The sequence below is a fragment of the Tilletiaria anomala genome (assembly GCF_000711695.1).
Source record: "Tilletiaria anomala UBC 951 chromosome Unknown K437scaffold_19, whole genome shotgun sequence".
Lineage (NCBI taxonomy): Eukaryota > Fungi > Basidiomycota > Exobasidiomycetes > Georgefischeriales > Tilletiariaceae > Tilletiaria > Tilletiaria anomala.
The window spans coordinates 82,083-98,200 of NW_013547003.1; the positions used below are offsets into that span (position 1 = coordinate 82,083).

The following is a 16,118-nucleotide window of genomic DNA, read 5'->3' on the forward strand; positions in this document are numbered from 1 at the left end:
GTTGTATTTAACCGTTGTATTTAGGCTTGTGCACTGGATTGCCGCATCCAGCATCATTCGATTTCCGATCCTATTTCAAAGACAGCCTTGCGATGTAAGTGCAACCTAGGGCCGTGCCATTTACTGTTACCGTCCTTTTCGGCGAGATAGGGCGTGAGGTGTGTGGACTTTGTTCAGGAAGGTTGCTCGTCAAAGGTGAAGTGCGAGTAATGGGTGCATACCTGGATCCGGATCAATAAAGGCTATGGCGCAGATGCAGATGCACACTCCAGAGATAGAATTAAACATGGCATGATGCCTTGGACGTGAACAGGGAATTGTGCGATGGTGAATGACGCAGGGTCTCTGATACAATCATGAAACACCCAAAACAGCAGTCTTAATACGTTCGTACTCCTCTTCGCCTAGCGCCTTGAAAGAGATACCCGGCCCGCGGCCATCGTCAGGGTCATTACTTCCGCCTGCGCGAACACCTTCTGCGGTTACAGCTGCATCTGGCTCGCTCCGAGCAGCGGCGCCCTGCCGCCCAGGACCCGGTAACCCCGAACCGGAATTCGAGTCGTACAGAGCATCGCTGGAAGTCGACAGATGCTTTGACTGCGAAGCCAGCTTCAGGAACAGCTCGTGGTTTGTGCGGTACATGCTATGGCACGAGCATCGGACAAAATTTCGGAACAAGTGTGCGTTCAGCATTCTCCATCAGCTGGAAGCGGGCTGTGGTAGGCGCGATGAGGAATGGGACTTACGCGTACACATCCTTATTTGCAGCCTGTCTCTCCGAAACTTCGTTGAGCACTTTTACAGTAAAAGCGTCGCGGATGTAGCGCAAGAGATTAACGGAGCTGTTCCTACAAGCATTCCATGCTTCTGCGGTCGCGTTTGACGCTGATGAGAAGCGAGGTAATAGCGAGAGACGAAATGTTGTTGCCTACGAAGCCAGAAAACAGGAATGTGATGCAAAAATGTACTCAACCGCACCATTTGAAGGGATAGGGCATCGGTCGCCCCCGGTTTTGGTTCGTTACTTACGTCAACGAGCGGGTGCAGAAGGGTAGGAGGGAAGATGACGTCCGGTACAGCAGTCCCAGAAAGAAACGATGGGAGGAAGTGAATGTCGAAGCGAAAGATGCCGCCGGCGTACGGGCCTCGGCGAACAAAAATGACGCCGTGCCATGCTGATGTTGTTGCCAAGGGATAAAGAAAAAAGCCTTTCGTCAGAGCACCCCACCATGGTACGCCAAAGGTTCCCAGTTGCGACCACGCACTCAGCAAATTCGCTTCATCCGGTATGATGTACACTCCCGGCGTGATGTTCTTCGGTTCTCTCAGCTGTGCTCTAATGAATGGCCAGGTGTTCAGTTCCATTGGTTGTTGGTAAAAGTTCCCCGTGCACGTGGAACGCCCAGTTGAACAAAGGCGTGCAGCGAGGAAATGCAGAAGGTTGAAGTCAGAGATGAGGCCAAACGCTGCGTGCTCTACATGCAGATGGCGGCGTGCACCTGGGCATCGCATACGCACAGCTGCAGAAGGATGTCCGCTCGGAGTGTGGCCGGCACCCTCGGTACCTGAGGAAGACGCGACATGTATGCGTACAGTGATGCCGGTGGCCGGCAGCGGGCGACACGGCGCCGGGTTGTTTCCAGCCAACCTGTCAGCTGCTTGGAGGGGTTCAGCCTCTTTTCTCTGTCGGCCTGCCGGCTTTCTGCGCGATCGAAGCTCCCGCCGGTTCTAGTGACAGCAGCGGATGCGCGACGCGCAACGCATCATATCATGGACGCATGATGAACATCCTGTTTTGAATAGCAAAGCAGACGAGCAACTCAGAACCCCACTGACGGCTGCCGATGAGGAGCCAAGAAAGGAGTTGATACCATTACGTAATGTCCCAGTACGTACATACATCGAGGTAATCTGGCAGTTTGATGTAGATGACCAGGGTCCATTCATATTCTCATCGCTGTGATTGGATCCGCCATTATGTGTCAGTCAGGCACGGACTGCCCGATAGAGGACCAGACCTCCAGCGTCCAGATTTCACCACTTCATTTCAATACCAATTCGAGTGCTTGTTGCATCTTTGTACATTCAGCGCGGCGCTGGTAAAAAGGCCACCCTGCCTAAAGGTTGAAGCTTGGCTTTCTGCAGCCTGAGTCGAGGCGAGCCTGCCGCTGTTGTGCTTGGACGGGTATCCTTCCGCGTACAAACCCTTGAACAAGTGGGTACCTGTGCCATCCTTTAGCCTTGAACGAGTGCTTTCCTCTTTCATATTATTGGCTCTCCTGAGTTGTGAACCTTGTTGGAAGAACGGTCCCTTCGCTGCATTCCATGATGGGCCGCGAGGCGCTTCCGGCTGCGGCATTGAGTAGCGGTCCGAACACACGCGATGCGACGAAGAGAAGTCTGAAGAAAGATAGCGTGTGGCGAGGGGGCTTGGTTTGAAGAGCGAGACGCTATGAGATTGGGTACTTGTCACTCATGTATGGCCACTACACATTCTTTCATTTCTTTCCTACAGGAGGGATTAAAGGAGCAGTAGAAAGGGTGTCAGGGCACGGCGCAATCCCCCTAATTAAGGTGCGCACCCATTCGCGCTGATGCGGAGATCAGATTGTGGGGACGGGAGAGAGCTTGCAGGGACACTAGCGTGGACTATATTAAAATCACGATTTTAGCACAACCCATGTTCGGCTTACGTAGAGCAGGGGCTGGGCGCCGAGCGTCCTGGCGCCACGTGCACAGGTCGGAGGATTGTCATTGAAAGTTTTGGACTGACAGATACATTTACCCAACCCGTAAAAGTTCAACAACTTCTCATATTTCGCATGCCTATTTGCATCGCATGTTCCTAGTTTCATCCACTTTATATCCAGCTTTCAATGACATGTTTTTTTGTCGACAACAGCGATTCTTTGGGGTAGTGTGATTTTGCCGCTCATCCAGGTCGCATGTTTCCCATCGACTTGAAAGAGGCTAAGAGCAATCGAGGGGTAAAGGATTGGTGAGACCTGGAACTCCTGCAACGCCTCCTCAGCACTCGAAAGTCGACACAGCTCCTCTCAAGCACCGCAGTATCGCCTCTGACAGCCTCTCCATCGCTCCAGTCATCCAGTGCATCAGCAAACCAGCTGCTGTTAGCCTGTTGTAAATAAGCTCGGATGGGCAGTTGCTGTTTGGCAGCAGTGCAGTTTGCTGCATTCAGCGGTGAGCCAGGCAGAGCCTGGATACGTCGCAGAACGTTCGCCTTCTCCAGATGTCCTGACGCCATTACAATCTCAACGCAGCATGTCACAGTAACACTGCCCACTCTCGCTCACTTTGCCTCTTCCCATGCACTTCACAGTGTCAAAAGGTTGATGAGCCTTTTTGGAATAACCTCGTTGATGAGCGCTTAATCGAGCCCTGCTTTTAGACCAATCATTCCTGACCTCTTCCCTTTTCGACTCGACCACCCACATGTAGCTGCGGTGCTTTATAAGTTCACTTGCCGGAGACACTGTCGCGTTGATCCACCTTTCTTCTGGTCTCTCTCGTACCCGTCCCCTTTCTCCCCACCCCACGGTTTGTTTCTCCCACGTCCGTGTTCAGAGTGAGGAAGGGCACATACAAGTGAGTTTCACCAATAACAGCAACCAAACGAAGGGAGAGCAACCGCATATCACATCTCTCCGCCATGCACGGTCGCAGCCTCCCTCTCCTCCCTTCTCTGCTAGCGGTCGCTTCGTTGGCACCAGGGCTGGCGCTCGCGTTGCCAGCGCTCGAAGTGCAGTCGCACCTGATCTTTTCACACAGCCGTTTGCAGGAACTCGAGACGGTGACTAATCCAATCTTTGGCGTGGTAGAGACGCTGATCGAGTCCACAGCTTCTGCCTGGAGTTCGCTGTTCCACGGTGCCAATGCCGGCGCCGCCAATGCGCAGCAAGCAGGAATATACAGCGTGAATGTTTCGTCGCCGGTATTTGTAGTGAGTGCAAAATTTGTACCAACCCTATGATGAAGAGACACGTTCCAGCTTGACGGTCCCTTGTTGCCTGATCAGACCTATGGTGATAGCGACAATGGAGGATCGACTGGTGTTCCCGACGACCCATACAGCGACATTGCCGGATACACGCACTACAACATTGCCTTTTGGACGGTCAATGGAGGCCCGCAGGACAATGCGTACAAGTGGCACCAGGCGTCCAAGTCGGTGCAGAAAAAGTATAAGCAAGCGTACAACGACGCTGGGGTCAAGCTGATGGTCAGTGCGTTTGGTGCGTCGGACAAGCCGCAGAGCAGCGGTAGAAACGCAGTGGATGTGGCGACATCGATTGCCAAGTTTGTCATCGACAACAACCTCGATGGCGTCGATATCGACTATGAAGAGGAAGATCTGTTCGACCACGGCAAAGCGCTGCCTTGGCTGATTGCGCTGCAGCGCCATCTACGCCAGCAGCTTCCGCGACCGCAGTACATTATCACGCACGCGCCCATCGCGCCGTGGTTCTCGTGGACGAACTATGCCGACGGCGGGTACAGCGCGTTCGACAACGAGGTTGGCGACACTGTCGACTGGTACAATGTGCAATTCTACAACCAAGGCCTGTATGATGACTGCAACGGCCTGCTCTTCAACTCTGGTGGCTGGTGCCCGGACAGCTCGCTGTTCCAGATTAACAGCCTCGCCGGCGTGCCGCTCGAGCGGCTCGTAATCGGCAAACCGGCGATCAGGGAGGATGCGGACAACCAGGGCAGCGGATATATGGACGCCAGTACTCTCGGAGAGTGCATCAAGCAAGCCAAGGCGCAGAACTACAGTGGCAGCGTCATGCTGTGGGAATACCCGCATGCGACGGCGGACTTGATCGGTAAGATTAAGACCAACGCTGGGCAGTGAGCGCTGCCCTGTTTTTCGCATCAACTATGACTGCCTCCCTAACGATAACGACAACAGACGACGCCAAGGGCGACGTCAGGAACGGACGCTGAACTCTTCTGCAAGGGATTCGCTCCTCCGCGTCGCAGGGGTTGCAAGCCTTGATGCACTATGTGCTGGGTGGATGAGAGTGGGCAAAGCTGAACGGGTCGGATCATGCATGTATTGTAACCTTTCGACCGCCGCGAAATTCAATTCACAGCCACTGTGCAGAGGCTGTTGACCCGTTCTCGAGCTAGGATAAGGGCTGCACTGGAGACTTTGACACCAGCACCAGGACAAGGAACCTGGCCCACAGCCCGCGTGTCAGCATTCGCCCCTCACCTTTGGGTGCTGATTGAGTCTTGTGTGTAGGTACCGCACAAGAGAGGATACATGTCATGCGATACTTCAATTAGCAATCAAAAAGTGCGCGGTGGGGGCCCCCCAGCGTACTGTGAGGTGACTGCGCACGAGCCATACACACTTGCGTGTATGGATGGATATGGTACGTGGAGAAAAGCGGAGGTGGAGTTGGATCGATTTTGGATTTGCCATCGCACACTACCGACACGTGACGAATGCCAACTGGTGAACATGGTGGCGGTGCCTGGATGGATATCATCGCCGCCAGCAGCGACGTGTATGTAGTATCCCGCCACGCTTGAGGCTCAGCTCTCTGCGCCGCATGAGCCCATGTATTTGTGTTCTGCTCCATATCGATGTGTTACGGTGCTGGGAGAGTAGGTTGGAGTGAACGCCTCATCGCTGACCAAACAAGCGTTGCGTACATCATACCGCTCCCACTGAAATTGTCTTGCTGTCGCTCGCTCCGATCGCCCGTGCAAGTCTGTAGGTGGTCAACGCAGAAGTGACACTCTCGCTTGCTCGCTTCTTGCGCTGACAATCCACGCTTGCAATACCTCCCATAGCAACAGTGCGACCCGCCTCTCGGTCCTTGGTGGCGAGCAGATGCACAACTCCCTGCATTCCAAGCTCTTTGGCTCCGCCTGCTTTTTCCCGTACGCCGCCGCCTCGGACCGTGCAGCATTGCAAGACAATTCACCTTCACCGTCATCTATATGGACGAACAGCGTGTATGCGCATCGCAAGAGTCTCGGGCATCCTCAAAAACGACTAGAAGGCCTCCGCCTTCTTTGGACAGGGTGACAATGCCACGCAGATCCTGCTCTCCAACCTCTATGGCAAGCTCGTTTCCGTGTCTTCCAAGTGCAGTGAGTTTGGATATTTTGATGCAGTCGTGCAGGCTCTAGTTGATCGATGCATATATGTATGCATGCACCCTTTGCTATGTACCACATCACGACGCTCCGCTCGAAATGGGGGTGCTTACCGCCACAGGCCGCATCATCTGCCCATGACACGGTGAGCATCCCTGCAGGCGCACCAGAACGCACTGTTTCATGCTGACGTTTGCTTCCTCACCTTCCAGGCACCTGCATCAATTTATAGAGAGGTGACATTGATGATGCCCCCGGCCTTGACGTTCTCCTGTCCTTCAAGGACGACGCCGCCGACGTCTACGTCACCACCGACGCTGATAACCTCAACAGCAAGCCCGGCGCTGCTCCAAGTTGAACAGCGCAGCAAGTCAAGTCAGTTGGCAACGGGCTCGTCATTTTTAGAGGCTGTGCGGGTGCAATCCACTTGATCGAATCGGCGCGTAAGGAAGGCTATGCGATGCCCATTATGGTCCTCACAAATGAGCCGCACGCGCCGATCGACCGGATCAAGCTGCCGAAGGGTTTCATGACTGATGTTGGCGCCCTCACGTAGAGAAACCCGGCGTGTCTGAAGAACGTGCTCCACGTGGACCTGCACACGTCGGCCGAGGTCGAGTGCGGCAAGCAGGTCTCCTTGCCCGCCAACGTCGTTCTCGGTGTAGGCGTGCACCTGCGACCAAGTATCTGAGGCAGTTACAAGGGTTCACCGACCTGCTGCAGAAGGAAGTTTCGGTTGCCGTTGACCAGATGTTCCGCATCAAAAGTCTGCCGCGCGATGCAGGCGTATTTGCGATCGGCAACATCGTCACGACGCCCACGCGCGACGGTAAGGGCACGATCCGGATCGAGCACTGGAGCGTCTCGCTAACCAGGGCCGGCACGTCGGGAAAGTGCTCGCTCCTGGCTCCACAGCACGCAAAGACAGCGACGCGTTCGACAAGCTGCCTGTCGTCTGGAGCGCGCTCGGCAGGCAACTGCGGTACGTCGGCAAAGGAAACAGCGGCAAGTTCGACGCGGTCCACCCCGCCTAGCTCAAGTTTTCCGCGTTCTACGCTCTTGGTGACACGGGCACTGCTGTCGCTAGGTGAGTAGCGAGATTTTTTTGGTGGCTGCCGGTGGAAAAGCCAAGTCGGTAAAGGGTCTGCCTGACGCTTATCAACCGCTTTTCATCCTGTAAAAGCATGAGCATGGACCCGCTCGTGATGCAAGCATCCGAGCTCATGTATCTCGGCAAGATGTCAAAGCTGAGCGAGATCAAGAGTGGCGCGGTGCATGTTTTTCCTCGTCCGATGCATGGTCTCGTCAGCCTCAATGACCATCGCTGACAACGCCGCTACGCCGCGGCCTGCGATGACAGGGTCCTCTCAGGTCGCGCTTGCCTAGGCAATCCTGTATGTATGTATGCACATGCATGTACAGGCGCAACAAAACAATACATGCAGTGTGAACGTACAGTATTGTACAACATGTACAGCAGCCCTTAGTCAAGGCATCTGGTGTATGCGTTGTGGACGAATGACCGATAGGGAGGATGGGGCATACAACAAGGGTCCTGACGGGTCGATCAGTCAGAAGATTTCCAAAAAAACAAATCAGGCGCCTACCACAGCTGTTCGTGCTGAAGATACTGCCTGACCTGTCGTCCCTGTTGCAGGCGCGGTACCCCCATTGCTAGAATTGGCACTGCTGCCTCCTGCGCCTGCACCACCGGTAGCAGCATTCAAAGCTGTGCTGGTGCTCGCTGTGCCAGACGTGCCCTGTGCGTCCGGATGTTTGGCAAAGTAAGACAGCGGCTCAACAGTGCCCACGCTGCGCACGACGCCAATCAGCTTGGTCTTTCCCTCGCGCGTGATCAGCTTCAGACCCGGCTTGACGTACTCTCCGAAGCGGATGAAGCGCAGGCGTAATCGTGCGCGGTCTCCAGTTCGCACGACGTTGGCGGTCGATTTCGTATCAACTTCCTGCTCACCCTCGCCACTGAGGCCTTGGTCCGTCAAATGGAGGATGCCGACGATCTTGACCGTCTGCCGAATGCTGGCGGCGTGCAACACCATGCAGGAGCCAATGCTGAGCGTGGTGGAGTGGTACAGGCACAGGATCTCTGCGTCGAACTCCATGAATGCCTTTGGCTGTGCCCCGCCCTCGGGGTTTCGGCTGAGCATGACCATGCCCTTGCGCACTTGGTTGCGGCGGATGCGCTTTAGCGCAAACGACACGCTCTGCCCGGCGCTACCGCCTTCAACGTTGACGCGCTTCCGCTGAATCGAGCGCACGGCCGTCTGCATAAATTGACCCAGGCTGTCTGGGCCGATGAGCAGGGAGTCGCCCACCTTGACACGCCCGCTCAGGATCACGCCAGATACGACCGTGCCTACAAAGGGCACGCTGAATGTATCGCTGATCTGGTACTCGAATGGCTTGTCTGGCTTGAACTTTGCACTCGGCGCTTGGGGCAGAATGTTGAGAAAAGCGCGCAGCAGATCCATGTTCATCCCTGTGACGTTGGAGATCTGAAAGACTGGGCAGATACGATCACTGTTCAAGCGTAATGCAGTGTCGACAACCTGGTTCATCGTGTGGATGAAGATGGGTGTCTTGCGACAACCGGGCGAGCGTAGAATCTTCGTGAGCTGCTTAATCGTAGCTTCGAGAATGTGTACAGGTGTCATGTCGACCTTGGTTATGCAGACGACTACGGGTACGGCCAGCGCAAGCGCGATTCCCAGATGTTCCTTCGACATTCCGATTAATCCAGCATTTGCACCGACCATGAGCACGACGAAATCAGGCAGGCAGCCGGTCATACCGAATAATGTTGTCTTGAGGTAGTTCTCATGGCCAGCGAGGTCCTGTGTGACATGCCAGAATCTCAGCCCCCAAAGGAAGGAAACACCGCTTGCGTTGTTGACATGCACTCACGATGAACGAAATGACCTTGGCGGCCTTTTCACAAATCTCCTCCCACGTCAACTTGCGTCCTGAATCCTCCTTGCCCTCCTTGGCGTTCTGACTGACCACTGGCTTGCCGGCCGCATCATACCCCATAATCTCCATGCCGACGCTACTAGTTCGCCCGCTCTCGATCTCGTGCTTGTGTCGGAAGAGGTTGACGCGCGCTTTGCCTCTGCCGTCGTCGAGGGTACCTTTGGTGAGAACACCGAGCATGGTCGACTTGCCCGCATCCACATTACCAACAACAGCAATGCGAATCTCCAGCAGCTCCTGTGCTGATGCTGGGATGCGCCGAACCATCAGGTGCGCCGAGTAGAATACTTCACCCGTCCCAGCGGCCCTGTCGTCTTCCTGCTGGTGCTCGGAGCTAGGAGGGTGCGGATCGTTGTTTTCCTCGGCTGGTTTGGGTAATACACCTCTTCGAAGCACGCTGGCCGTACACCCTACTGCCTGCGCCGCATCGATGACGTTCTCAATGGCGCGCTCGAGCTCTTTTTCATCACTGAAGCGCCCATCATTATCTTTGCCGCCACCGAGATGCAACGTGAGCTCGCCGCCTTCGGACCAGACTTGATCATGCAACCACGCATTGAGCGTGGGCAATAAGCCCTTTCCGCCGCTCTCAGGTGCCAGCACCCGTTCCTTGAGAGTTCGGACGTCGTCTTGCGCAGGAGTGCGGTCAAAGTTGTTTGCATTGATATCTTGCTTGTGAAACTCGGCAGTCAACGCGTCGACCGTCGTTGCTGGCGCAGCACCGTTTCCTTTCATGTCCTTCTTGGTCGCCATGGAAGCTGTACTTGCTGAGCCTGTGTGAGCTGGAGTGCTGGGAATTTTGCGCGAAGACGATGTTGTAGCGTTGGTGCTCATCGTTTGTCCTTGCTCAAACAGGTAGATGGTACGGCTTCGCCACCGTAATGAAGCAGCACCGAATGCTTGACACGGATGCTTTTGAGTGCAGAAGGCGTTTCAACAGACGCAAAATAGCATGATACGATCTCCTTGCTGGCGACTAAACTCGGTTCAGAAAAGGGCTGTTGGAAACGAGGTGCGTGGCGACGCAATGACTGACACAACGTCGCAGCCTCGATGACTCGATGGAGTCATCGGGTAATCGATCCCCCCCACCCTATAGACACACACGCACGCGTCACGCTTCGACAGATGTTGCAGCCGTTACAGCCGGCCAACAAGCGCGTCTCTCGGTTCCGCACACTTGATCTCTCTACGGCCAGTAGGCAGTGAGAATCACCTAGTGTTGATCTCAAATCGGAGATCGAGGTTGAATTCAAGGAGCAAACACCACCATGGAATCAAGACCGGTGAGGAGGGCACACGGGATGTCAAAGTAATGTGAATCATCAAAAGACAGAGTGGAAATAGAATACAGAGAGGCTGCCTTTCTTTCATTCGAGCGGATCGGCATCGGCTCATCACCTCAGCGTCACGCCAATCTCATCCACTAAACGCTTGACAGCTCGGCGATGCAGTTCATTGACCTCTTCATTCTCCAGATTCCGGTCCATGCTGCGGTAATTGACGCGGTAGCAGAGACTGCGCTTGCCAGTTTTGGGGTGCGTAAAGTCATCAATCAATTCGACCGCCTCAGCCAGGTCGCCGGCGGTATCGCGCACGATTTCCATCAGATCATTTTCATGGAAAGCGCGACTGCTCCTGACATTTTCAGGTGACGTGTCTTGAGGGAGCCAGAAAGAAGTATCCTTGTAGCATGGCGGGTACTTGGAATACGGCCGGAAGGTGACAAGCTCGGCTGATTTGCTGCGCGATGCAGAAGACGCCGAGAAAGAGTCGTTGCCGCCGGCAGAGCGGACGCTATCTGTTTGTATGGGGCCTGCTTTGTCTTCCAGCAGCCTAGTGTCTCCGAGTGCAAATTGTGACAAGAAGCGCGGATCCTTGCTCCAGAAGAGGCGAATGTCCGGGATCGAGTAGAGCACCATCGCGATGCGCTCCATGCCCAGTCCGAACGCCCAGCCAAGCTTCCCGGGTATGCCAGCTTTATCGAGCGTGAGCTGCTTGACGACGCCACAGCCCAGGATCTCTAGCCACTTGCCCCGGAAGAGAACCTCGATTTCAAAGGATGGGGAGGTGAAGGGGAACGTGGCAGACACCCAACGCACCTTGAGCGGCTCAATGTTCACTTTTTTACCTGTACCTTGAGCAGCTGCAGCGGCCGCTGCGGCCTCTACGGCATGCCTTGGGCCGAAAAGCTCGAGCACGAGGCCGTTGAGTGTGGCCTTTAGATGGCGGAGTGCTAGCGCCGCGTGCTGCGTGTTGTGGCTTTCCTGCCAGCCGCCAGCATCTTGCAAGTCAACTTGATCGTCGATCTCGATCTCCGCTTCCCGCAATCTCGCCTCCATCTCCTCACACTCGTGCAGGACGATTCCACCCTCGTCATAATCGCCTTTCGTTGGGTCGAACACGCGGGCGCCCTCCATCTGGTGGAATATGGGATAGTGCGATGCATCAATCTCGTCTCGCCGGTACACGTCCGCGCAGAGAAGCCAAGCATCGAGCCCCTTTTTGAATGTCTCAACCTCATGGGCAGAAGTATGCGTGCGCAAGCACACTTGCCGATTCACATAGTACGTGTCGGTTGGACTTCGGCCGGGGTGATCCTCGTCGAAGCCAAGGTCGCCAAAGTTGAGCTCAGAAGTGACGACGGGTGAGGGTGGAGGCCAGATGGAGGTGAAGGAAGAAAGGTGCCGTTGGATTTGCTGTTGAAGTAGATTAAGAGGATGAGCGGGCGTCTTAAGAAGCACAGGCGCCTCTGATAGACGTGAGAGGATGCTGGAAGGAATGTTCGTGTAGTCGTCGGTGGGGTACTCATGATCGAGGACATTGATTGTGCTAGGGCCGGATGGAGTTCGCTGAATGTCAGAAGAGCCGGATTCTGAAGCTGAGGATGATTTGAACCCGCGAGAGCCACTTGGTTTGACCGTTGCTCTGTTACTTAGGTTTCCCTCAGGAGTGATCGGGGTGCGCTTTATTCGGAAAGACAAAAATATGGGTGAGAAGTACGACGAAGTTTGAACACATGCGTTGCATTCGTACTTGGGCTCACCTGCATATATCCCGACTTCAGGCCATTAGCTTGCTGCTGATTTCGTAACAGCGAAACATAAAAGGTCCTGCATTTCAAGCACGATTGGTTTGAGCCAACCCGAGCCGGGGACTGCCAAAATGTTGGTGGCCGTGGTCGTGATCGTACGGCAAGCTGGAAGCCGGAGCGAAGCATTTTTCGTCTGTTACTTGGGCAAGACTGCTCAAAGTGTGGCCGTACAAGAAAGCGCCTTGGAGAGCTTTCGCACGCTTGAGGTTTTGTTGTGCCTTCCTTTGAATGCAACCTGTGCGAGTCGAACGTCGTAAAGGCCCAAAGGGCCAAAACTCGATTATGGCATGCAACTTGGAACAAGCATTAGTAGCGGTGACTGTAATTCAATCCAATTTCTCCCGAATTCCGAGTTCCGCGTTCCCATTTTTCCCCTTCGATTGAATCGGCCTGACATGGACGTCATCCTTAACAAGCTCAGGCTCAAAGTAATTCTGGGGATGGACAACCAAAGCTCCTGCAATAGCGTTTCTACCTTGAGAGCTAACGACTGACGGAACCGTCAAGGGCTGAACGCACTGATCTCTGTCGCAGCCTTATATAATTGTGATCTGGAGGTCAGGTGGAAGGATCGGACCCACTGCACGATCAGAAAGTGCGACCGTCGTCCAACATGCCGTGAGTGTCGGTGGGCGCAGCGGAGTCTCCGCGTTGCAGCTGCTTATCTCAAGCTCTTTCTTGTGTCTGGCGTTTGCAGGATCAACCAGCGTATGTATCAAACCTGGGATTCTCCCTATTGGCACTCCAAAAATCATAAAGCGGCAGACTGATATGTTGTTACACCGTTTCGCCTCCGATCCTCACAGCCGCAAACCAAATTAAGCTCACTAACGTCTCTGTCGTTCGTTTACGGAAAGGAGGCAAGCGATTCGAGGTGAGACTCACGTTTATTACGAATCAAAGTGGTGCGATAATCACCTTCGGGACCACATTTCCTTTGCCTGTTTCCACCAAGATTGCCTGCTATAAAAACAAAGTACGAGAATGGCGGACTGGAGTGTGAGTCCGAAATTGCTCGTACCCCGGAGGGGGACCGATGCCTGGATTCTCTTGACACCCTTGCAGTGAAAAAGACCTGGATGAGGTAGTACAGATCCAGAATGTTTTCGTCAACGTCTCAAAGGGGCAGGTAGCGCCGAATGAAGATTTGCAGAAAGCGTTCGGGACGATAAACACCGACGGCATTGTGTTGGAAGTGGGTAGAAGCTGTATGGAAGTGTTGAAGCGGCATCTAATCCTACTGAAATGTCTATATGCTGCCAGATTCTCAAAAAGGGAGAGCTGCAAGTGGGAGAGAAGGAGCGCTCGCATGAGCTATCATCATTGTGGCGCGACATTTCTACACAAATTGCAGAGAAGTGCGTCGACCCATCCAGCAAGCGGCCGTATACCGTCGGCATGATCGAAAAAGCCATGTCAGAGATCCACTATAGCGTCAAGCCGGGAAAGAACGCCAAATCTCAGTCGGTAGAAGTTATCCGTCTTTTACAAGAGAAAAAGATCATCCCGATTGAGCGAGCAAAGATGCGTGTGCGCATTTGCATGCCCAACAAGGATGGCAAGCGCCTCAAGGAAAAGGTCCTCTCGCTGGTGGACCATGTGGAGGATGACGATTGGACGGATGAGTGGGAGCTCATCGCCACGATCGATCCCGGTGCACTCCGGCACATCAATGAGATTCTCGAGACGGAAACCAAGAGTCGAGGGCGCGTTGAAACTCTCAGCTTTACAAGCATTGGTGACGGCGGCGAAGAGGAACTCGAGTGATGCAACTTGTACTCTCGTGCGTGTCCATGACCCCGTGGTGCTCATTATTTACGCTACCGTGCAGTCCCCTGCATGGTTCGGTTCATGTCTTCTGAGAGCAGCGGCAGGCACTCTGATCCTCTTACCCTTCATAGCTGATTCATTTCCAGACAATGAAGACATTATCTGGGTCAGATTTCTGTTTGATTTTCAGATGGAAGGGATAATTTATACCGTAGAATGCTTCCTGCTACTTCTTTTCACTCGCTCTAGCCTCGTTGACATACCTGCTTGTGCCGTGGCTGCGAGGGTAATCCGTCGCAGCGTGGGTCAACGCGGTGAGCCCCGCGCGGGTGTCTTCTTGATACTGCGCACAACCTGTGACGATGACGACCTCCCAGGGCATGTCGTGCCACGCAGTGTTGACAACCATCACTGTGCCCGCTGAGGTACTTGTGTTTGCGCCCTGTGATGTACAGATTCAGCGGCTGCCGCGCGCTCTGGTTCAAGAGTTACTACAGAGGGGATGGAAGCGTATTCTGGCGTGGCGTGCGCACTACGGCTCAGGTGCGATTCCCACAGCTGCTGTCGCCGGCGAAAGCGAATGTGGGTCTGATGAGAGGGGAGTTGCGCGCGGCGAGGTCGAAAAGGACGGCGAGATCTTCGCCCGCATTCATGAAAAGGGATGAACGAGCCGTCTCCAACTTCGGATACTGTATCATGGTAACCATCGGCGCGAGGAAGTTGGGATTGGTCTTGACATAGTCCATCATGCCGTCGTGCGACACCTGCGCGGCGGCGTAGTCGGTCGCGTCGGAGAGACAATGTTCAGAAAGAGCATCGAGCTCGTTTATGTATGTGGTCTATGACATGTTTAATTATGTCAAATTGGATTGGTATAGAGCAAGTTATTTGACAAATTTGGTCAGAGTCACACCTTGGTTGGTCAGGTCCAGTGCCTTGTTTATTGCTGAAACATAAGGGGCCGTTGTCGCAGGCGTGATGGAATGTAGGCTGGGGCAGGTGCAGAAGATGCTGCAATCAACAAATTTTCGCATTGGGCCATTTCCTATGACCCACATATACGCTGTTTTAAGGACCCCGCCCCAGCTGCCTCTTTCGCCACTTTTCATCGCTCCAACAGGTCACTGTGCTCTGGAGCATATTGGTAGTTCGCATCCGACCACCTTCTGCGACGACCTTGAACTTCGGCATATGACCCCCGCAAGGCCGTACTATGACCCCAATGGGCCATGGACAGCACCATGGGGAACCTTCCATCGATCCTGACGCTCTAGTACGCGCCGAGGGTGATGGTACGACCGTTGCCTGCTGCGAAGTTGTACGCGTCCGCAGCCTGGGTGCCTGCGCCGAAGGACCGAGGAAGTACCATGACCATTGAGGTTCGGATTGTAGATGACGTTCTTGGGGTTGCGCGTCCGCAGCGTCAATGTGCCTGGTGCGCTGCTGCAGCCTTGAAAGTGATGTCCCGTAATCTTGATGCTGAGCTGTATCGCACTTGCTTTGGCAAAGCTTAGAGCGGCCTGGACATCCCGCGCGGACGAGGAGAATACAGCGTACGGTGAAATACGGCCAAATGTGTAGCTGCGACCGAGCTAGGGTGTGCCAAGGAGTATGGGGTGCGGTAGGGTACAATCTTGCTGCCTGCATCGCTGTAGCAGGATATCCAATTGTCGTACTGGTAGAGGAGCCGTGGGCTATCCACAATCACCGTGGAAGGCAGAGGAGTCATATGAGCTTGTCTTACCTCCATGGCACCACGTTATTGGCTCGCACGGTGGTATTAGTATAATTTGAAACCGCGTTCTGGCAAGCAAGAGTACCGTACCCCGAGAGTTGACTGTAGCACTGCTGGCCATGGATTGCCGTCGATCAGACGCTCAAGACGGTCGCATTGAAGGCAGCTCAGTCGGCAGCACTGGGCCGGCATGGTTGTGATGGGAGGTAAGATTTTGGCACCTCTTGTCACCGCCGGGGTTATAGCTGCTGCTGGGTCTGGAGAGGCCATCAAACGAAAGCATTGCCTGGCAAAGGAATGCTGCCAAAAGCACACCAAGGACAAACCATGGAGACACATTCTGACCACACGAATTCGAAGGCGACAGATGGAGAACCCGTAACAATCGCGTGATCC

The 16,118-nt window shown here is 54.4% G+C and overlaps 6 protein-coding genes across 6 annotated transcripts; 3 read left to right on the top strand and 3 right to left on the bottom strand.

Annotated features, from left to right (window-relative positions):
• Positions 1-354: 354 nt before the first annotated feature.
• K437DRAFT_267283 (uncharacterized protein) lies at positions 355-1,365 on the bottom strand (the record flags this gene model as incomplete). Its single annotated transcript, XM_013389049.1, has 4 exons — positions 355-643; positions 747-928; positions 1,030-1,175; positions 1,266-1,365. 4 exons carry the CDS (start codon positions 1,363-1,365, stop codon positions 355-357), a joined length of 717 nt encoding a protein of 238 aa, XP_013244503.1.
• A 2,305-nt stretch (positions 1,366-3,670) lies between these two features.
• K437DRAFT_267284 (glycoside hydrolase family 18 protein) lies at positions 3,671-6,493 on the top strand (the record flags this gene model as incomplete). Its single annotated transcript, XM_013389050.1, has 6 exons — positions 3,671-3,961; positions 4,037-4,872; positions 5,827-5,989; positions 6,060-6,185; positions 6,257-6,280; positions 6,368-6,493. 6 exons carry the CDS (start codon positions 3,671-3,673, stop codon positions 6,491-6,493), a joined length of 1,566 nt encoding a protein of 521 aa, XP_013244504.1.
• K437DRAFT_273112 (uncharacterized protein) lies at positions 6,422-7,169 on the top strand (the record flags this gene model as incomplete). Its single annotated transcript, XM_013389051.1, has 3 exons — positions 6,422-6,687; positions 6,801-6,964; positions 7,051-7,169. The coding sequence occupies exons 1-3, from the start codon at positions 6,596-6,598 to the stop codon at positions 7,167-7,169; spliced, it is 375 nt and encodes a 124-aa protein (XP_013244505.1). The 5' UTR covers positions 6,422-6,595.
• Positions 7,170-7,730: 561 nt separating this feature from the next.
• Positions 7,731-9,858, bottom strand: K437DRAFT_221976 (P-loop containing nucleoside triphosphate hydrolase protein; the record flags this gene model as incomplete). The annotated part of the gene is made up of 2 exons (XM_013389052.1): positions 7,731-8,987; positions 9,058-9,858. 2 exons carry the CDS (start codon positions 9,856-9,858, stop codon positions 7,731-7,733), a joined length of 2,058 nt encoding a protein of 685 aa, XP_013244506.1.
• Positions 9,859-10,520: 662 nt separating this feature from the next.
• On the bottom strand, positions 10,521-12,175 carry K437DRAFT_267287 (phenylalanyl-tRNA synthetase; the record flags this gene model as incomplete). Its single annotated transcript, XM_013389053.1, has 2 exons — positions 10,521-12,089; positions 12,170-12,175. The coding sequence occupies 2 exons, from the start codon at positions 12,173-12,175 to the stop codon at positions 10,521-10,523; spliced, it is 1,575 nt and encodes a 524-aa protein (XP_013244507.1).
• A 607-nt stretch (positions 12,176-12,782) lies between these two features.
• On the top strand, positions 12,783-14,092 carry K437DRAFT_273115 (Shwachman-Bodian-diamond syndrome protein). The gene is made up of 6 exons (XM_013389054.1): positions 12,783-12,835; positions 12,915-12,925; positions 13,024-13,091; positions 13,173-13,216; positions 13,283-13,412; positions 13,481-14,092. Exons 1-6 carry the CDS (start codon positions 12,831-12,833, stop codon positions 13,982-13,984), a joined length of 762 nt encoding a protein of 253 aa, XP_013244508.1. The 5' UTR covers positions 12,783-12,830; the 3' UTR covers positions 13,985-14,092.
• The last annotated feature ends 2,026 nt before the right edge of the window (positions 14,093-16,118 follow it).